The sequence below is a fragment of the Phoenix dactylifera genome, chromosome 9, assembly GCF_051530095.1.
Source record: "Phoenix dactylifera cultivar Ajwa chromosome 9, Ajwa_hap1_PhDact_Kaust_v1.1, whole genome shotgun sequence".
NCBI classification, from domain to species: Eukaryota; Viridiplantae; Streptophyta; class Magnoliopsida; order Arecales; family Arecaceae; genus Phoenix; species Phoenix dactylifera.
The window spans coordinates 25,491,522-25,514,174 of NC_143198.1; the positions used below are offsets into that span (position 1 = coordinate 25,491,522).

At 37.2% G+C, this 22,653-nt stretch overlaps 2 protein-coding genes across 4 annotated transcripts; one reads left to right on the forward strand and one right to left on the reverse strand.

Annotated features, from left to right (window-relative positions):
- Window positions 1-163: 163 nt before the first annotated feature.
- LOC103704859 (ARM repeat superfamily protein) lies at window positions 164-10,285 on the reverse strand. Of its 3 annotated transcripts, XM_008788335.6 has the most exons (8): window positions 9,952-10,284; window positions 6,379-7,589; window positions 5,236-5,332; window positions 5,086-5,139; window positions 4,887-5,002; window positions 2,340-2,530; window positions 1,194-1,875; window positions 164-543 (listed from the first exon to the last, which is right to left on the reverse strand). In XM_008788335.6, the coding sequence occupies exons 1-7, from the start codon at window positions 10,219-10,221 to the stop codon at window positions 1,241-1,243; spliced, it is 2,574 nt and encodes an 857-aa protein (XP_008786557.4). In that variant the 5' UTR covers window positions 10,222-10,284; the 3' UTR covers window positions 164-543; window positions 1,194-1,240. The 3 variants fall into 3 exon arrangements, with proteins under 3 accessions (XP_008786557.4, XP_038987650.3, XP_088560692.2); XM_039131722.3 differs by lacking the exon at window positions 1,194-1,875 and having other exon boundaries at window positions 9,952-10,285; XM_088704566.2 differs by lacking the exon at window positions 164-543 and having other exon boundaries at window positions 962-1,875.
- A 2,290-nt stretch (window positions 10,286-12,575) lies between these two features.
- CLPP3 (CLP protease proteolytic subunit 3) lies at window positions 12,576-21,516 on the forward strand. The gene is made up of 5 exons (XM_008788334.6): window positions 12,576-12,972; window positions 14,735-14,849; window positions 19,555-19,730; window positions 20,606-20,701; window positions 20,809-21,516. The coding sequence occupies exons 1-5, from the start codon at window positions 12,643-12,645 to the stop codon at window positions 21,100-21,102; spliced, it is 1,011 nt and encodes a 336-aa protein (XP_008786556.4). The 5' UTR covers window positions 12,576-12,642; the 3' UTR covers window positions 21,103-21,516.
- The last annotated feature ends 1,137 nt before the right edge of the window (window positions 21,517-22,653 follow it).

Sequence of the window (22,653 nt, forward strand, 5' to 3'; positions counted from 1 at the left end):
ACCCTTTTGGGGTAAGAGGAGGCTTTTAATTCCCGCTATGCAGCCGAGACCTAATATCCGTCCGTTCATTGTTCACAAGCTTCCAGCACCCGCAGCTGTGGACTGATGTCGCGACACTAGATTTTTCAGGATTCATTCTTCTTGTAAAGTAAACAATTTGACATTTTGCTTGAAAATATTGATTTTTGGATCTACAAGTAATGTCTGATTCTTCCAGTTTTTTTTTGACATGCATGCACAGCCTTACTCTGGAGAAACGAGATGCTCTGCAGTGCAATTTTTACACCACAGAATGTGATACTATCATGGATAGCCGCCGTATCATCTGTCTCGAAGATGAACAGCTTACCTTTATCACTGCGATGTACCGTGTATCACACTCACGGTACCTCATGATATTCCAAGGATGAATAAGAGCTGTCTGTCTTTAAGATGGATAATGTAGTAGCTATCTGCAATGGTACCATACACTGCAAAGGATCCACGCTCACCTCTAGATAAAATTTCAACTTATTGGAAGTGCGGCTACCGCATCAAGTCCTCCTGGGCCAAAAAAAAAAATTATCAGGCAAAGTCATGTCGTTGGGACAGCACAACTCTAAGCACAAAGCCACCAGCGCAATCCATGGAAGGTTAAGCAAATTCCAGAGAATTATCACAAGTTCAACATTCAGGAATATTTTAGCTAGAAGAAAAGATTTAGAATGCAGTAAGGAAAATGTCGAGAAATCATTAAAAAAAAATCCTTGGAAAGAATATGATTTGTTGAAAACAAAAGAAAGAATAATATGTGTGTGTGTGTCTATATATATATATATATATATATATATATATATATATATATATATATATATGCAAACTTGTTAACAAATTTTATACATTGGTTTCTGCGAAGTCAAGCATGGGAGAGGTAAGAATGGCAAAGAAGAGCAAGAAACAGCTAACAACAGCACCATTTGAATTTTATGAACAAGTAAATATGAAAAATTAGATTATTTGAAAACTGTTCATATAAAGAAGCTGCCACTGGAAGATCCCGATAGTTCAAGAATTTTTCAATGGCTCGGAAGTAATATTACTGCAGTGAACAAAGGCTAACCTAACGCTTCTACATCAATTTTTGGTTCATGGCCTGTGTGGTCTCACACACAAAACTTCATTCTAGATGTGATTGGAGTCAGCTCAGAATGTACCTAAGAGCATATAGGATGTTTGCAGAAGGAACTGCCAGGATTACAGGTCATGTTGGCAACGTTCTCAGCAGACGAAGTGCACGCTTCCACTGTGGCCCTTCTGAGAGAACTATCCTTTTCAAAATTGGTACTGCTCCAGCAGCAATTATTGCTGCATGATTCTCACTATCCATGCTGAGGTTATGTAGGATGGCCAAGCTAGCTTCAAGTGCATCACCACTTCCATCTTTGATCAGTTCCACTAATGGAAATATACCTCCTGCAGCAGCAACTGCCCTCGTGCACTCCATCACTCCTCTGGAGATTATCTTGTTCAGTTCTACGACTGCTGCCTCTCGAGATTCATCAGCAAATGATGTCCTCATTTGTTCAACAAGTCGCGGAATCGTCTCATACAGAGTAACTTCCATCTCGATAGAATGCCCTAGATTAGTGGCAAAACCAAATTTTGATTCTAGCTTTATGAGACATGCCGCAACCCAGTCTTTTGTGTGAAGAGGAATGGTGGACTTCAGGATCTTCCGAAGTAAATTTACAAAATGCATAGCATCTACACCTTGACAGAATTGCTCAAAATTCAGCAACTTTGCAAGCAACCTGGATGCTGCAGCTGTTGCAAGGCCAATTTCTTCAGCTTCGATAGCATTCAGCTCGAGTGCGTTGTCGTCATCACCATCCATGCCTGTAAGAATCAACCGCTACTACTAATATAAAAACCAACATTTTAACAGAAGGCATAAACCAACGCCTCTTGAGAAACTTAGGATGATGATATAAAACAAAACAGGCTTAATTTTTATGTAATGGAAATATGTCAGATGATTTGGTACTGCAAAGTTTGACAGATAGGGTTCACTAAAAGGAGCCAATACATGCATTCATAAAGTCAAACTTGCCACCACAGATGATATTATTAATAAGTGTCATGTCACACAGAATAAAAGAATTTTAGTGAAATATATCATCCAAATATATAGTGGATCCGAGATTAGCGATTAACTGTATTTGATGGCTCACAAAATGAGAGATGAGAGAACAAATAAAGTGCATGACCGATCATCTTGAATAGATTAATGAGAAAGTAAAAAAATGCCATTTAAATATTTAAACAGAATTAAGTTCTGTAGGATGATGGATACAACATACCATCCAAAGATCCCTTTTGGAAAACAGCATCAAGGGCAGAATTAATGCCAGCTGCAGTGATAGTGGCCACATGTGGTTCAAAAGCTGCTGCAAACTCAAGAATAGAAGCAACCTTTATTTGCAAACTTGGAGATGATGTCCTCAAGATATCAATGAGGCACAATATTACATCAGAGTCTATTATTCTCTCCCTGTGAGCATAGAAATTTACCTGATCATTGTAATGCTAAATTGATAAAAGCATCATAAATAAATATTGACATTCTAGGTTATGTCTTTCTAAATTGCAATCTCATAAGAAAAGTGAAGAAGCAACTTTTGAATGGTTATTTGATTTATAATATAACCTAATCATATTATAATATCATCAATGATTGTGGGGGCCATTAGTGAATCTCAAAATACTCATTCATTTAAGTGAGCTTTATTTAACCTCCCCACTTTTCCATTCACTATTGCCTAATTACCATGACATGTTTTGTGTTGATGAATTGCTAGTCCCTAGGCAAAGGCTTGAAGGCAGGCTCGGGCCTAGGCTCAGCTGCAATTTAGTTGCCTCTAAAAGAGTATCAATACTAATACTTTAAGAGCATTCCATCTTTGCCCCAAGCCATTATCAACTTTCTGATGGCAACCACCATTCAAGCCAATTGATGACCAGAGAAATTTAAAACAATTTTTTTGGGCCTATGAGCTAGTAGATTTGACTGTGCTCCAGAGGACTAAACAAACTCAAGAAAAGGGACAATTAACATCCCCTTTGGTATCCTATCCTGTCCATGCACACCCCACCTGCCTCCAAACTTTCCCTCTTCTCGCAGTCCAAATGATGCCCACTTTGTTGATGTCCTCCCCTAGTTCCTTGATCTTGGGATCAAAGCCGCAGATGATGGATCTGCTCATCCAATTCTCTCAAGGTTCTGACATTTCTCACTGCTCCCAGGGGTTAAGGTTTTGAATTTCCTTGAAAGGATCTTTGGAGGGAGAAAAAGGGTGGACTTCCAACTCCAAGCATTGGCTTGTACAGTCTCTTGCTTCTAGCCTCCAAGGTCAAGAGGTTTAAGCTACCTATTATAGGAGGTTCATCAGGAGTTTCAGTATGTTTAGCTCCACAAATTGTCTTGGGAAAGGTGAATCCAAATGAATAAAAGTTGCAACCAAAAACTTCTAGAAATCAAAGGAAAAATGTTGCAAACCCTTTATAGCATGGCTGCTAGATTTGTCAAAGGCACTTAAGATGGCATATGATGCCTAAGGTATAGATACAATAGTTTGGCACCACCATTCAAGCTCGAGGTATTGGAATCTTGACTTGTTTCTCCGAGAGTTTATTCTATACTTTGAACATCAGGCCCCACCATATATGAATTTCCAAGAAAAGTTAGAGCTCCAACACTTTCAATCTCAAACATTGTTTAGACACTGAGGGGGAACTTATAGATGTATAGATGCACCCAGCAGGGCAGCAGCCATTCTATAAACCACAAACAGATGGGTGGCCGGTTTTGATAAAACCATTCACTTACCCTGCAATTCGAGATTTATGTGAGGCTTACACCAGTTGACTATTGATTCTTCAACTCCTACTATAGAAGGGTTTACTTATTTAGGGGAAACCACGTATACTCCCAACACATCTTCAAGAAGTATTTGATTCAGGAATTACAAACTGGCAGAGCAACAAGACATTCAAAAAGGGCAAAATAATTACCATGGTTGAGGATAGTTTCTATTTGTCTAGCATCAGGCATGACGAGGAGCTTCCTATTGCATAGTGTGTTACATGTAAGGTCAAAAGCAAAACATATGAATGTATGCACGATTTCTTGTCCCATATTTATCATGGCAGGACAGCTAGACTTTGTCTTCCTAATAGAATTGAAACACTATGTGCAATGTAATGGATTCTTAAGGAGTGTGCTGTACGAATCAACAGCACTACAAAGTAGAAACGGGAAGCTAAATGTATGGGGTCTCATGCATGCAACCTGACCAAGAAATTGCAAATTTTTAAAGCTAGTCATCTTTGTAGGCAAGGAAATGGAGCTGCTGATCTTCTTGCAAAGCAACCCATCCCCCAACATAGGCATGGGAATATGCTGTTGCAGCCAATATCTTCCTAAGTACTCCCTGATCTTTAAAAAATACAGTAGAATATAGGAGTGGTATAGTGTATTCTAGGACTAAATATACTTTATAATTGTACTTTGGCATTTAAAGATATATATTTACTACTAAGAAAAATTTAATAACTTGTACACAGATATAAACATGTATACTAAGAAAATCATAAACCAGAGCAGAAGGAACATTAAATACTGATATCACTTTATGAATGACAATGGCAGCTATATTAGGTAGTTGTAATTCCTAAGCTACATTTTCAATACTCGTGTAAAAAGGTGAACAGAGGATTAGAAAGTCAATAACTATTGAGCAATCAGTTTGTTGAGTGGTAATCCAATAACAGTTTAACAACAGATGTTACTAATCCACTATACCCTTAACTATGAAATCGCCAGTATCAGAACAAAATAAACAACAAACCTTGTCATCCCTTCAGATACCGAAGAGGTTTTTGAAATTGATAGTCCACCAAAATCCTGTGAACTGCTTGTACCAATCAGTACTTCCTCTGACTCATCAACAAATTTGTCTTGGAACTGGCAGAATTACCACCAAAGCAGTCAAGAATAAAAAAGATAAGAAGTGGCATAGACTGGAGGAAGAATAGCATCTCACTCACTTTTGTTTTCACATCATCGAGTGGATCAAAAATTCGACAAAGTATATTCACAGTCTGTGGTTAGAAACTTCATTTTAGTTATATGAAACAGATATGATATTGAGAAATATAAGTATATATAGGAACATGGAACTAAGTTTCGAAAATAACCGTTTCTAACAGGCTGTTTATTGTTTTTGAGTCCTTGAGTATGTTAATCAGGAGATCCGATCCACCTTCTGCTTCAATAGTCTGGCAAACCACATGGCTGTAAAAAAGATAAACAGAAAGAGATGGGAATTGTAATAGTGTCTCTGGATTACCTTAATTTTTAAGTTTTTAACCTACAAGCTCTATTCCATCTATATTGTGTCAGCTTTCTGAATGAAATAATGCTGAGTTCCTCCCAGGGCAACTTTAGGCAAAAGAGGGGTTCAGAATGAAGTTAAGAAGTCCAGTTAGTTTATAGGAAGACTAACCTTATTAATTATGTATTATTAGCTCATGTAGCCAAGAAAAGAAAAGAAAAGAAAAAGGAAAAAAAAACAATCCAAGGTTCCACCAAGGTTTGATTTAGAATTTGATAAAGATCCAACTCTTCTCTTTGAATAATGTAAAGATCCAACCCTTTGAATTAAACAAAAAAGGTTTCTAAAAGCAGCCATGGTGTGCAGGCAGTTGAGGTACCACATATGCATAAGTAATATGTACGTGCATATGCAATCATCCATGCGGTTGGCATTTTAAAAAATATAAAAACTAAAAATTCATAAAAATAGAAAAAAAGTGAAAAATCAGAAACAAATAAATAAAAATTCAGAAAAAGGAAAAATTTGAGGTTACACTTTTTAAACTTATTTATATTAATATTCAAAAAGAGAATAAAAAGTCAAACTTTTCTTCAAGAAGTCATTTATCAAACAGCAAAACATCGTCATCACAATCTCATTTGTCCAGACCAAATATGCGAGCCACTTGGGCCTGGCTCATTATGTGGTGCAGACCCGACACAGTGCAGTCACCGGTCAGCATGAACATATGAGGGCACATATGCAGCCATCAGGACTGCATTTTAAAACCCCATAAAGAAAGGAAAAATAATTTTGGTGGTCAAACAATTTATTCAATTACATGTTCACATAGCAATCACTTTGTGATGAGAATATAAAACAACTTGCTGAAGATGCAAAACTTACCTCAACTAAGCTTGTAAGTTAGCCTTTTAAAACGAAATACAAATAAAATGAATTACATAAAAAATGAGTTTCATGCATGGGAGAACTGCAATTTAACACGGGCAGGAAAGAAAAAGACCTGACACTAAGCCTGTCCAGTGCATGAGCTGCAGCCTCTCTAGTAGCCTCGTTATTATGGCATAGCAGCTTAACCAAATGTCTTACAGCTCCCGCTTCCTTAAATAAGAGTCTCATGCGCTCACTGACGGATGCCTCAGCAATTGAATAAGCAGCCCTTGTAATTGCACAAACATCTTCAAGCCCAAGAATCAGAACTAGTCGAGCAACACCATCAATCCATGCCAAGAGAGTATACTGTTGATTTAGTGAAGATTCTGACTGAGAATTTCTTCCATCTTCTGTCTCAATAGCTCCTATTCGTGCAAGAAACTGCTGCTGTGAACGTCCAACCAATGCATTTACCTTTAGTTCCTCCAGATCGAAGTTCTTCTCACGAATATTCAATCCAAGAAGTAATTCAGAAGCACCATATCTTGAAGGACGCGAGTTCCGCTGAATTTCTATGCCATCAGGTAAAGAGGGCCATGAATAAGTTTGGGGTCTGAATGATTTATATGCAGCAGCACCGATTACGGGAACCCGGATCAGACCTTCCTCAATAACAAGAATTCTGTAGTATTCGTCTTTAGAAAGTTCCAATAATGTAGTTTTTGCTTCCTTTCTAATGATTTTGTAGCCTTCATTATTGCATTTCAAAAGATCAGCCAGCTTGGGAATTACACCAGCTTCTACCATAATGCTGTGATTACAAGGACTTAAAACCAAATTTGCCAGAATTCCACCTGCTGCCTCCTTCACCTTTATTTCCTCATCATCAAGGAATTTAACAAGCATAGGTAAGAAGTCATTATTTGCAATCCTTACCCTAAGTTTCTCGTCGATAGATAAGTTCCATAAGGTACATAAACTTTGCTCCTTCACCTCTGGTGTCAAAAAGGATTGGCAAAGAAGCCTGAATATTTCTTCAATTGCACCACTTTCAGCAACAACATCTCTGTATGAGTTGATTGAAGATACAGTCCGCAAGAGACCTGCAGCTGCTTCACATGTAGAACAGGATCCTGACTTTAGAAGGCTTACAACAAGATTAATGCAGCCTGGAAATTGCATAATCCTTTCTATACAATTTTGCCCTCCTTGGGAATATGTCCAAAGTGTGATTACTGCCTGCTCTCTGTCAAGTGGATCATTGTCTAGACCAAGCATCCGAACAAAGAGACCAACATAGCCATCACTAGCACTAGCACTCCTATTGAACATCTCAAATTCCTGAAACAGTGAAAGAGTAAAGTAGTGCAAAGACTACCAGAAAAGCTCAAAAGAAAAGGATCCAGAAGGGAAAGACAGTATGTTAAAATGTTCAAAAGCTTGAAACATATATAAATTTTCTACAATTAAGAAGCTATTATCATGTCAAAACCTTTAGAACAATAGTAATTCAATGAAAGAAATCCAAACCTTCTTCTATTGAGGACTCTTACAATGATGACAGCCATTATCAAACAGATATTCATTAGACAAATTTCTTTTCTTCTCTTTCCTTTTCCCTGTTATTGTGTGCAGCCTTAACAAAAAGATAACATGCAACCCTAAACCAATTATTTATACACTAACGGACAACTCCCATGAACAAAGTTTCAACTTATAATAATCACCCTCAATGATTAAGCATGAAATAAGGAAAGCATCAAGCACATGCAAACGAAAATTACAAACCATAAACATGTAAAATACCTATATGATGTGTAGAAGAACACATACATGCACACATGCACATACCACAACTGCATCAACAACCTCCACCCACCCACCTAAACTCATGCTGAAACTCATACTCCCACATGGATACATGAATAAGCACATAGATACAAATATGCAAGCATCCACACAAATATGTCTGTTTTTATATATACAGACACTTATGCATATGTACATGCAAACATGGGTCTCTCTCTCTCTCTGTGTGTAAATATAGAGAGAGAGAGGACAGAGAAGAGAGATTTGAGCTAGAAACCTACCAGATCCTACTGATGCAGATTCCATAACAGACCTTTCAAATTGCAATATTTTTCTATTGGTCATGGTCTACATCTGCAATACCTAAGAACAAAATTCAAGTCCTTCCATGATCCCCTACTTAGGCATTAAGAGATTATGAAATGAACAATTCAAAAGCAGGATAGAATTATTCTGGCAAGATATATATTACTAAGTATTTAGAAGTGTAAAATTTTTGGTACCTATTTGTTTCAAGATGCGTAGATTATGGCCAGTGACATGGATTTTAAGTATATATACCATTTACCCTTTTAACCTAGCACAAGCAGTATATTCATTCTACAACCACTTGATGCATAGGTAAGAGCCTGAAGAAACATTTGATTTTTGGTTTTGAAGCATTTTAAACGTTGTAGATCATGATTGATGGAAAACTTCTCAATTTGTATGGCCTATAATTTGAAATCAATGAAACTAGGAACTGAAACTTGACAAATTGTTGGAAGGCTCACAAGTATGCAATAATGCATACATCAGGACAGACCTAAAATATACAATTATGCTAGGCCTTCACCCTTTCATATCTGGATATAATTCATACTTACTCAATACTTGGTGAGATGTTTCTTGATTATGAAAGTCGAGTGAAGTAATGGTGCTCAAACATGATACAAAGGGAACTTGTTTGTGTTGCAATCTCTAAGATATCTAACATAGGGTGCTCAATCATGTTTTAAGGAACTTATTCTTTTGTTGCAAACTCTAGGACATGTCTGATATGCAACTTTATGTCAATTTGGCAACATCTGCATCTTTGGAAGATGTCAGTAATACTTCCCTCAAGAATAGCTCTAGCTTGCTTTCGGTTGCTGTAGGGTCTTCAAAAGACCAAGTACATAACAACAGAGCATAAGAATTGTTTTGAATTAAACAAGATTTCTAATCTAGCTCAATAAAGACACCTCCGCAGAACCATGTTTATTTTGATTTGACACCTTCAGTCAACTTGAGGTCATTCTTTGAAATATATTTCACCTGAAATATGGTGACTTGGGGGTCGCATTTAAAATAGGATAATATGTCAAGAAACAATAAGAGTTTTCATACGTATAGAGCTTAGCTTGTCGACTGAAGTATCTCAACTTTCATATTTTCTGCTCTAGTATCGAACAGAAAATATCTTTTCAAATTTGTTTTTTATATTAATAATGAAAAATATGATACAGAAGCACAAGAACTAAATTGGGGAAGAGTACTACAAAACTATTTAAGGGCATGTATGAAGTTGGGATGAGCATTTGGGATCCATTCAGAAAAACTTCGGAACTACGTGGTCTTTCTCTTCAAGAAACTCACTTTCAAGAAGTCTTCACTTCTTGACATACTTACATGCAATGCAAAGGTACCTCCCTTTTTTAAAAATCTTTTTAAGCTCCTTTTGATGGTTAAGTTCGAACCAATTCAACTGTATAAAATAAGTTTCGCAGGAATCAAAGGAGATTAGACAGGTTCGAAGATGTCGTCACATACAAAAACATCCTCCAAGACATTCCAAGTGTTTGAACAAATGACTAATAAAGAAAAAAGAAAGACGAGGGCATGCGAAGAGCGAGGAGGTGGTGAAGGAGCTTACGGGAGGCAAGGCGGAGTCCCTGGGGTTGGCTTCAGCAGCGCCGCCGTCTCCGCTGGCACGAACGAGGAGGCGAGGTGTGGGAGGGTGGCCGTAGCGGAGGAGGAGAAGGGCGGGGCAGTTCCATGCCGGGGCATTCCGGCGGCGGGCCATTTCCTTGCGGCGTTGGCGGTGGAAGAGTTTGGGACTCGGTGCGGCGGTCGACGCCATGGAATGGATAGGGGAGGGACGAAGCGGCGAGCGAGCGACGGGAGAACTCTGGAAAGAGCTCATTTGGGCGGGGCGCTGTCGAGCACCAACCAGCAATTTGGAGAATTTTGGAACCGCGTCCCGCTGATGGGCCAGCAATATCGGTCCATTTGTATTCCACTCGTTACCGCCACGTGTTGTGCACGTGTGGGCTGGCAAATTAGCTTGAGGCCTTACAGCTTTGTACCTTTGTTGTGCTTGATCAAATTAACCACTTGAATAAGTATAGCAAACTCTTTTGAAGTGTGTATTTGTGAGATTGAGGATTTACGATTAATGTAAGAAAGTGAGATTTGTTTGTGTGTATGTGCTTGCATTTGTGTGTGTGTGTGAGATGTTGTATGCCTTTTGAGAGGAGGATACTTATTCGCTGCTAAATTCTAATTAGTTTTAAAAATTAATTACAAAAAATCAAACTGAAGATCCATACCATTGATTATAATTTATAATATTAAAAAACATCTAATGATTAAAAATAATATATTTTTATAGTATTTGGCTTATGCATCATATAGACATAAAAATAAATGATTTCTAGTGTACTAGTGTGCTAAAATTTATGATATTTTGGATCTATATATGAGATAGAGTTGCCTCTTAAAAGAAGAAGGTATTTACTTCTTTTGATTCTAAACATAATAATGAGAAACCCAAAGTAAAGATTCATATCATTAATTATGATCTATACCATAAAAAAAATCTAAAAATCAAAAATTATATATATTCATAGTCACTAACCTATGCATCATTTGGACATAAAAATATATATTGTTAAAACACGTATAGATTGAAAACCAATAGTTTTGATATTTAGATCGTAACAAAACATAACCATATATCATTTTAACTATTCATTTTTGCATTTATTTAACACATAGATTATAGACAATCAAAAGATATGATTCATAGGTTTAAGACACATTTAGTACTACTGATTATGATCAACGATGTGAATTTATGATTTGGATGTCCTATTGTTAATTTAAAATCGAAAAGAGTAAATACTTTCTCCTTTCAAAAGAGAATAATTTCTCTCTTTGTATATGCATGCATATATACGTATGATTTTTATATATACCATTGTGTTCTCGGATGGACCGGGAAACGGTCCACTCATCTTCAAAATGAATAATAAACCATCCAATTTCAGATTTAAACTCCATTCAAATAAAAAATTGAAGCAGAAACTAGCCTCAGCATCAAATCTTTAACATCGCCTTGTAATATATCAGCTGTTGCTACTAATGTAGATGGAAATTCTGTAACCAGATCATCTCCGGTATCCAAGCTTCTCATAACGTGCACTGAACGTACCAACTACTAGAAGAGCAGGAGAACTCCAATGCCGTAGCTATTGAGAGATATTGTAAGCAGCCAATATTCAAATCACCTTGAGTCCTGTTACATGGATGAGCCAAGCCCATTGCGGAAGGGCCGCGTCACTCGCTGCGCAGCATGTTTATGGAGAGGCTAATAAAGCTGTGGATTGGATGGCTTCGTACGTGGTTAATCACTCAGAGAAGATTCTGAGGATCGAAGAAAGAGTGCTGTCTAGAGCATTCCATAATGTATTATTTGTTTTGATTTTTTTTTAGTATAAACCATCTGCTGTAGTAAAATGTAAAATAAAAAAAAAATTCTAACTTTCAGGATAAACTAAACCACCCACAGCAATGCACCAGCAGCCTTCTGCTTTAATTTCTGTAGTTGTTATGCTTCCTCCCATCTGTTTTTGTTGCACTACATATACATGGCTTGAGTTAAAAAAATGAGTTCCCATGACAGTTCCATAATGTTACTGATTGGAAATTTGATGCCAGAATGGAGTTGACACAAATGTCCCGACTTCTTATTGGTGCAATGGGTGGGTCCATAACTGGTTGAAGGTAAAAATCCTTAGCTATGAATGTATGGTATAGTTGGCAGGATGGCTGCCAACTCTTTTGTGGTACTAATATTATCCTTCGGCAAGACATGAAACAAATCCTTGTCTTTTTGTTGTCTCACTTGTCTTTAAATCATCGAAATATCTAATTTTTTTTATTAAATGGCATGGTTGGTGCATTTTGGATTTTTTTTGTTGTTGATTTTACTGGATACATTCGATATATCTTCTTCTTTAAAAGAAATAAAGAAGAAGTAGAGAAAAAAAAAAAGAAAAAAAAGAAAGAAAGAAAAGAAAAGAAAAGAAAAGAAAAGAAAAGAAAAGAAAAGAAAGAGGTGGACGAGGATGATACGGGCTAGTAGATCCGATTTAACACATCACATCGCATCCAGTCAAAACTCATCCATTTCCCCTCCCATCGTAACACGTCACCATTCGATCAAGCCCAACCCGAAGAATTTGTTGAAACGTATCTTACGATCACCTTCGGTAACCACATACTGACTCATCCGGTTCAACCTCCCCAATCCCCCTCTCGGAGGCGTCTTGGTGAGTGGAGAATGGAAACCATTGCGACCACCTTCGCCTTGTGGCCGCGTTCGCCTCCCTCCTCTAAGCTCTCCTCCTCTCTCTTCTTCTCTCATGGCCTCCTCTTTTCCTCCGATTCCCATAGGCGAGATGCGGCGGCGCCGCCTTTGGCCGCCGCCCCACTCAGGAGAAAAGCGCACCAGTCCGTCAGAACCCCCGCGATGACGGGCTGCAGGAGGACGCTCTCGGAGGGGTGGGATCTGTCGGGCTCGGTGACTAGGGCTTCTTGGATGCCAAGGTTCGAGGAGCTCGACACCACCAACATGCTCCTCCGTCAGCGGATCGTCTTCTTGGGCTCCCAGGTTTCGTCAAACCACCATTTCTATCTCATTTTCTCGCTTAATTTGTTGAACCTTTTACTTTAACATCTCACTACCCGATGCTTTGGAGAGGGTTCATCTGTATTGATTGAATTATATTCATGCAACACGGCCTTTTGATGGCGGCTTGGCGTTTCTTTCTAAAAGTTACGAACCTTGTTGGTGTTCCATATGTAAGAGAGAGGATTTGAGTTTGGACTCGTTAATTTTGTTTGGCCCCAACGCGATCTTTAGCTCAAACGTCATGGTAGCAGTTGCAACCAATTCTAGGGCGAGAGAGCAAAGTTCAGGGACAATCTGGGGATGAAATGAATGAGAGAAAGCAATGATAAGGCGAGACTAACAAGGGGTGAATGATGTGTGTTATAGGGAGGTATATACTAGGACATGAGATGGAAATGAATGATAACGAAAATTTTGATAATTCGATCTTGGAACTATTAATATTAGTTATTGCTTCATCCTCATCGTATCACTACTAGTTTCAGAAGAAAGGGACATTGATATATCAGTCCTCATTTTCTAACTCAATCTCAAAATAATCATCTTTTTCTTCTAAAAAGACATGTAGCACCTGTAATAGTGCCTAATGATCAACTAATGACTAATTTTTATAACTTTTTTGTGCTTTACAAATATTATATCTTTATTTTTCTATTGTTAAAACTTAAAACACTAACTCTCTAAAGGAAAGGAGAATGGAGAGTGGATGATCCAAAAAGCAGTTCATGTTCTAGCACTACAAAGAATCTGTACTTATTGTTAAATAGATGCTATCAACCAAATCAATCATTAGTTTAATAATAGGGACTATTTGGTCCTAGTAACCAAAAATCAGGTGCCCCATTTTTGGGTTGAATTGCAAAAAAAGGCCTAACATTTCAAGACCCCTAAAGAGGCGTAGGGTCAAATTAACTTGTAAAGGCTTTAGGGAGTACCAGGACAAAACATGACAACATGGTAGGAGTCATAGAAGATTTTATAAACAGCACTAAGATTCCGTAAGAATATGAAGCCAGGAAATAATGAGGGTGCTTCTGGATGCAAGCTTTGCATGTTTTATATGTGGAAATAATGTATGGTAACCTAGAATAAGTTTTTCTATGGCACAATAATTATAATATTGGGGAATAAGGAGAATACCATGTGCATTTCATTGTTTTAGGATTGGCATGTTAATTTGATGCATTTGCAATCTGCAAAGGATGGAGATATCAACTGCTTCTTTGAAGAAACATAAGAGTCAATTCGGGATGTCTATCATAGACAGGTCATTATGAATGGAGCACATATGAAAGTCCGAGAAGTGGAGGAAAACTGAAAGGAAGTGGTCAAAAATATTTAAAGACATTTTTTGAGTTGGAGCACATGGTATAAGCCAGGAATTGATAGAAGTATGACTTATGGTGTATGTGAATTATGGAGATCTTCAATGAGAAATTTTGTTTAAGTTATATCTAGCTCCAGAGTGCAAAATAATAAACAAAGTACAAATGAAACTTCTGTGTATTCAAAATGCTTGTTATCAATTTTTCGATGTGAATATGGAGAGCGAGTAGTCTGCTATAATTTGCTTACATAATGCAGACTAATTGTTTTTCTTGGGCAAATCAAATTCATTTTTGAATAAATTGTATTGATCTGGGATAAAATATCCATATTTTATTTTAATTTAAGTCATGATAAATTAAGGCTTTTCTTGCTTGTTGATTTCCTTTTTGTTCTTCTTTTAAATGATGAGCAGGTGGATGACATGACTGCTGATCTGATTATCAGCCAGCTCTTATTTCTAGATGCGGAAGACCAAAGGAAGGACATAAAGTTGTTCATTAATTCACCTGGTGGCTCTGTGACATCTGGTACACCTGTACATGTCCTTGATTAATTAAAGTTCTTTTGCAGTTATTTTCAAATTTGCCTTCCACTTTGTTGCCTATAATTGACAATGTGTACGTATTGTTTAATTTCTAAGCATGGTGTTTGTTTTGTAAAACAGATTCTTACTTGTTCTTCTTTGATTAGAATGTATAAATTCACCTCTCTCTTTCTTTATGTATGTTTGTATGTTAACATAAAAATATTTTTGAAACATTTAGTTTGTTTTAGGCCACTTCAATGTTTGCATTAATTCAGTATATTTGACTGACAATGATAGTGTTTTAGCAGAAGTCTAAGAAGGATAAATTATGTCTTACAATTGCAATGGAGCAGGGGCTTTACTCATTTTTAAGACACTTCTCACTCCCATTATTAAGCTTGTTTGTTTTGAAATTGACAATGTTCAGAACTTTCCCCATGTAGTTCCCTGCTCCATGCATTTTATAGAAAACAAATTTACATTAGTTAATTTGTTACTTGTGAAGGTTCTGGTAAACAAAACTGCAATTCGAATTATGATGATGAAAATTTCCCTCCCATTTCATCTGCCGATGTTTGCAAGAACATGTAGAAAGATGTCTTATATACTGTTCATATATAAATCCTTGTAACTTCAATTTCTAGGCACCCTACCTGTAAACAGCATGTAAGCAATATTTATTTAATGCTGTGGTCTGCACTTGTTCAAGTTACAGGCTAGATTGCTTGATCTGGTTTTGGCCCTCTTTTCTCTATTTTTCCTCTCTGAACTCTAAATAAGATGCGGGAAACTACAGGCCAAACATGTTATATGTAGTTATCTGCATGGATGGAAAGAAGACTCCTAAACAGAGTGAGAAAATGGTTTGGCTAAAGATGTTGGTGGTTTTCTTTTCTTTCCTTTTCACTTTGATGGAACTTTTTATTGATTTGTAAAATACTCATACTGATAGTGATGATGCAAGATCATTTCGACAAGTGGAAATAGTTAACATATGAAAACTGAGGGGAATATGAAGATAATGGATAATTAATTACTTAAACCATAACTGAAAGGACATCATCTGACTAATTTTTTTTTAAAAAAATGATTATTTATCTAGAATACCCTAGCCTTTAAAATCATGACTTTCTTTTCTTTATTGTTATGGAAGTTGGAATATTTTGGATGGAAAAAATATCTATTGGAACTCACATTCTGTGTACTTAGAGATGCTAATGTTATTACTTCAAATCAAGGTTCCCTGAATCAGTATTGGAAGGGATATTGACCAGTGACTGACTCGACATGGTATGGGTTCTAGGGTGTACCAACACAAGGAGAGCCAAAGAGAAAGGGGGAGAGGGAGAAGGAGAGAGAGGAAAAGAGAGGGAGGCGGGGAGGGGGAGAGGGAGAGGAAGGGAGGGAGGGAAAGAAAGGAAACAGGAGGCTGAGAGAGAGAGAGAGGGCTTGAAAGCCCTCATTGACAGGGGATTGTCCTGTTCCGTTACGAAACAGAGAATTTTCTATTTGAAAATTTTGAATTGAAATCGGTAAACAATTTGCCGACTTTCTTCTAATGAAGCCGACAAACCATTTGCCAACTTCAATTTGAAATTTACCAACAGAAATTGACTTGTTCCAAATCGAGGGGTTGAATCGTGCCGATAACCAATTGGTCCGATTCAGTACACTCTGAACCAGCTGGTTCGGCATGGTTCAGCAGACTTTGCTTTAAATTTTATAGAGGTCAACATTCTTTCTTTCTTCATTAATTTTTGTTCATGGTTGTTAATGATGTATTAAAGGCTCAATACTGTACCAGTGAGTCTAAATTGATTTGTTGCTTGTAGCCAGACCTGGTGATATCACTTTATCTTATTTCTTCCAATTCATACTTGCTGGCTAGAAAAAAGAAAAGAACCATATGCATCAATTTTATCTCACACAATTTTCTTTTGTTCTTATTTCTTTCGTATTTCCTTAGTTCGTCTCAATTTTAACTTTTAACCTTCGTACTATTATATTGTTGACATGGTAATATAGTAGACCAGATCCTCAACTATTTTATGTCACTGTCTCTCCTTTTCATTCTCATTTTGAAAGCCAAAATAGCATAAATAGATCATGGAGGGGATAAATAATCTTACACTAAGTCCTCAGTATTTGGAAAGACAAGCAAATTGCTGATTTACCGCAAAAAAAAAAGAAGCATATCAAATGAGGGAGATGATAGCGGCAAGAAAAAAATAAAACAGCAGAAGACCCAGCTGCATGGCTAGTGGAACCAGGTGTCAGCCTAAGCACATTCTCAGCGAACCTTACTCTTGCCAGATTGGAGAAGTCCTCACAAAGTTTGATCTCCATTGAGATTTATTGAATCTTCACCATAAGACTTAAGCAACACAGCCCCTAAAAAAAATTTTCTCAGAAGGTATTCACCCATGATAGATTTGTTCTATTCCCTCTTTTTCATAAGTCATAAATCCACTTGATTTCTGTCCCTTTATATTAGCTTTTTCCAGCTCACCATCTGATCTTTAGAAGTATTTTTATGTGTCTTAGTTGTCCAATGCCTGCATATTAGTTGCCCCCTCTGTATTGTCACCATGACTCTTTTTTCCTTTTTTTTCCTGCTGTACAAAATATGGTTGAGAGAAAAATTAGGTTCAGCATTTAGCCTGTAGGATTGTGATTTCCATAGTTTTAACAAAAAAGTGAGGATTCTCACAGATATGCTGTTTATTGGTGGTGGTTGTTTTTTTTTTTTGGGGGGGGGGGGGGGGGGGATCCACTATCCAATTGATTGATGACACTAGCTCTAATTGCTATCATCCTTACATCTCAGAGATTTACCACATCCTCTCCAAACTTGTACAGTGGAAAGCATCCTATATCAACCATGAATGAAATCAATCGGCAGATATCACTGCTGATCCCACCTATGTTCTTGCTACCAAGATCTGTTTGGACCAGGCAATGCCCTCCATCTGTCTGCTACACCTCAATGGAAGATTGTAGAGTTTGTGGCTTTCCAATGGTTTGATTAGAGGCCCATTCTATTTCTGCTGCCAAAAAAAAGAAAAAAGAAAAATTGAGGGTTTCTTCTTCCCTGAAGAATCTTGTTGGTGAGACATCAATATATTTTTGCTGAATTTCTTCTTCTTTGTCTTTGAGCTAGAATCCTAGAGAGAAGCTTCTTCCTACTAATATTGTGGTGATTTCCTCATTATCGTCAACGTAGACTTGAAATTTCAGCTTTTGGGGGGAATTCGTAAGGCAAAACCAACAATATGGATGCATCTCACAGCTAAAACGGCTCTTCGGAGTGAGTCTTTTCGAGTCTCACATCTCATAGTTTGTTATGTTGTTTGGAATTAGGATTCAGCTTGCTGAAGTGTTATTTGGGGGAGAAAAAAAAAGATGCATTAAAGTCTGACTTTCTTGTTCAGAATTTAGAAGTCAAATATTTGATTGTCTGGTATCATCTGTTTTCTTGTTTCCACTGAATTTGGGGTCTTCATTTCATGTTCTGTAGCATGCAGTTAGTTTCTTCTTCAATTGCTAAAATGCGACAGCCAATTAAGGTGTGTAAGTTCTAGATAAGAAAAAGTCCATCAACAACTCACCCACGCACTGGTCTTCACTTCAATTGAGTAGAAACATAATGATAAGTCATGCTATCTTTGATTTTAAAACATTGAAGGGAATTAGTTCTTATTTGATTCTGCTTTTTGTATTTGTTAATTGTCCATGAGAGAAACAGTCTGACATTAATTGTTGCATCATGTGAGACGTGGCCATGAGCAAGAAGATACCCTCACTTTATCGAACCAAATAGATATGATGATTGATTCTCATAATTCTGATTGAAATATTTCTTTATGCCCTCGCTTGATGTTTAATTCACATGGTGCTTTCTCTATTGATCCACCAGTCCAATAGTAGACCCTCATATTGCTAGACTGTGCTGTCCTTTCTATCTTCTCTTCTTCATCTCCTTCAACTTCTCAACTATTATTGTTCCTCTTTTCTTTTTTTATTTTCCATTAGCATCATTTCCTTATGTTGTTGACAACATGTTTTACCTAAATTAGTGAAGGCTGCTATTTTCCATATATCTGTTTCTTGCAATGATGCAGTTCTATTTTGCTTAGGATCTGAGGTCTGTTTCAGTTTTACTTCGGTAGAAAAACTCGACATTTCATTCGATGATGTTCTTTTCATACTAGGCAATTTAATAGTCTTTTCAAAGGAAAGTTAGGTTTCAAAGGATGTTATGATTCACAACCTGATCTTATTTGGATTAACTAATAATGTATGATATTCTGAACCTACAGCTAATGTTCTGTTGATGATGTGGTGCTTAATCGCATGTCACTATCTTTCTGCTGGTTGGTGACTCAATATTTATTATGTTGGGCGTATGTTGTGCGCCTTGTGAAATATGTTTTATTTTCATCATCTTCTTATCTTGCTTGAGTGTCCTGTAAAATTTAAAGTTGAAATTTACATATTCAAAAAATTTTCTGGCACTTGGAGAAAGTAAAGCTCAATGCAATATGTTTGCAGATCACATTATTTTATCCTTCTTTTCAATTTTCTTTTCATTCTATATCTTGCCATATTACCGTATGCATCGGCTGTGTTGAAAAACATATTATATTAAATAGCATGATTTTCTAAATGTTATAATGTCAATTTTCTCATTACACCAACACTTTCAGGAATGGGAATATATGATGCTATGAAATTATGCAAGGCTGATGTTTCTACTGTTTGCTTGGGTCTTGCGGCATCCATGGGTGCATTTCTGCTTGCTTCTGGAACCAAAGGAAAGAGATTTTGCATGCCAAATGCAAGGGTCATGATTCATCAACCACTAGGAACAGCTGGTGGCAAAGTGAGTGATTGATTGCTGCTGCCTCTTACTTTCCAGGTGTTAAGGTTTTTATAAGCTGAGATGTCAGCTACCTTGGTGGGTGACTGACACTGGATCTTAGTTTATCTTGATTGCGGTGGAAAACTGAGAAAACTTTTAAAGAACTGAGATATTCTGAGATCTTGGCGGGTAGGAGTCAACATGTTGAAATATTGGCCAATAATTTGATACTGTTTTTATGCATTCATTGTATTTTTTTTTTTTTAAAAAAAAAAGAAGCAGCCATTTATAATTGTAATAGAAAGATTGGAAAATCTTGGCCAATATATTGATATCATGTCGCTGTTATCTCAGGATATATGGTTTTGTATCAGCCCAAATAAGGACCTGATGCAAATGATATCTTGGGTCTTGGCTGACATATCAGCCATATCTCAGCCAAAATGAAAACCTTGCTCCATGTTTATTTTGCAAATGGATAAGTCTACTTCTATTAGTATCTTACAATCTGCATTGCTAGGTTATGATTTTGGTTCCATGCAATGGTTTAGTATCGTCATTGCTGTTGATTTAGTTTTGTGGTTTATTGTCAAATCTTAATGTTGATGGGTAAGCTTGTTGATATTATATCCTTGAAGTTGTGAGTGAAAGTCTCTGGTTATTGAAAAATCTCTTCCCTCATGAACATGCCATTGTTTTGATGAGATATTTTATGGTTTTATAGCTCTTTAACCTGACCTGATTAGGAAGCAAGTCTTTTTATACCAGCCAATTATATTATGAATGAGGCATGTTGTAGTTGCATTACGTTCACTTAGATGTTCTTGCACCAATGCACTTGAACAAAGGAGTTTGTTTCTCTCAATTTCACTTGTGCTTCTTTTTTGTTTTGTTAGACAACTGACATGGGGTTACGGATTAGAGAAATGATGTACCACAAGGTGAAGATGAACAAAATTTTGTCAAGAATCACAGGAAAACCTGAGAAACAGGTAAGCAGTTGGGATCATAATTAAATTGCTTGCTAGTATCAATCTTTTTCGCGATTGTTCTTCTTGTCAGCTCATCATCACTGTCAACTCCATTTGTTTCTTTGCAGATTGAAGAGGACACAGACCGTGACAATTTCATGAACCCTTGGGAGGCCAAGGAATATGGATTGGTAGATGCTGTTATAGATGATGGGAAACCGGGCTTGGTTGCACCAATAGCAGATTCATCACCTCCTCCAAAAACCCGTGTGTGGGATCTGTGGAAGATCGAGGGAAGCAGAAAAGCCAGGCAGAATCTGCCTTCAGAGCAGAAGCTTTCCCAAAATGGATATAAAGCTGGCAGCGGGAGCGATGAGGAGAAAGGAAAGGAACAGACAGAGGAGGCTCCTACAGCTGTATGAAACACAGAATTGAAAGCCCAATCTTCAAAATCTGAAAAAAGGAATGAAGATGAGTTTTGAGCTCTACGTATTGGTGCTGTTTTACTCGGAACTCAAAACAAAAAATAATGCCAACAGGAAACAGGGTGAGATGCCATTTTACTAGTGTGCAAATTTGGATGAAATTGCTGCTACTACTTTCTCATGGATCCTTGCTTCAGGATTTCACCTTCAAAGGCAATTGAAAACTTGGTGACTGGTGATATCATGTATGAAATTCTAATTGTCTGTTTTCTTTCTTTCCTTTTTTTTTTTTTTTTTTGAGAAACAGTATTGGTAGACTGTTGTGGCCTTTCTTAACGACTTTGACTATTCTTAACCTCTTTTACTTGATATAGCTCAATGGCAGGTATAATATCCTGGTCTTGCCACTTATTTACGGTCCTGTTTTCTCTCTCCCTCTCTCCCTGTTTTTTTTCTTCCTTTTGAGGGAGCTAAGTGCTGATTGACTGTTTTGTCCTTTCATAATGACTTATATTTTTTCTTGATCTCTTGCACTAGGTGTAGCTCAGCGGCAGGTGAAATATCATGGTCTTCCCTCTTATTGACGGTCCATATACGATAATAAGAATTAAGAACTGAACTTGATTTGGTAGTTTATTGTGCTTCATGGCCATATCAAACAAAAGTGAGACCGCTGTTCTAATTGCACCCTCCCAGAATTCTTGTTGGTCATGTATTAGGCTAGATATGATTTGGACTGCTATCATCAACATGTAGTATTACCCTCCACACAACACAACACAAGGCGCAAGCTTACAGATTTTTGATCAAGGCACGCTAAATTAGGCTGAACCATCCGGTTCAGATGGGTTTGGCCTTAAATTTTGAAATTCTTCCCAAACCATTTTAAACCGTCTTGAATCAGATGGTTCGGAACGAGCAGCGGATTGAACTATTGATGAATTTTTTTAAAAAAAGTTTCATCTTTTTAAAAGGCTTGAATCATAATCTATCAAATTGGTGTGAACTGTCCGGTTCACCTTGTACCAAATCCGTAGCCAATTGGTATAAATTCCGGTATCAATTCTGTGAATCTTACTTTTGACCATCTTCTATTCTTCCAGTCCAAATCTAAAAAAACTTATCTTGCTTTTGATCGTCTTCTATTTTTACAGTCCAATTCAGAAAAAAAACTTTTAATAAGATTCTGAATTTTGAGGATGTATCTTAAATGGTAAAGCGCTCGCTTTGCATGCGAGAGGTAGAAAAGCCTGAAAAGTTTGACACTCTTAGAACCCCAATAGAACCCACACTCTTCATATAAAACAGACGATATGAATAATTGCTTCCCCTGGCCATATATCAACGTACCAGTGCGATCCCTGACGACAAAACCTGCAGCTGAACTATCATGAGGCGCAGTTCATTTTTCATCAGCAGACCTGATATCATGAAGAAAACAGAGAACCTGTCGAACCACATAAAAGAGGTGTCGTGATGCAAGCCTGAAACAACCTTTCATTCCTCTACCTTCCCCATAAACCATAACATATAAGCAATTGTAACCTG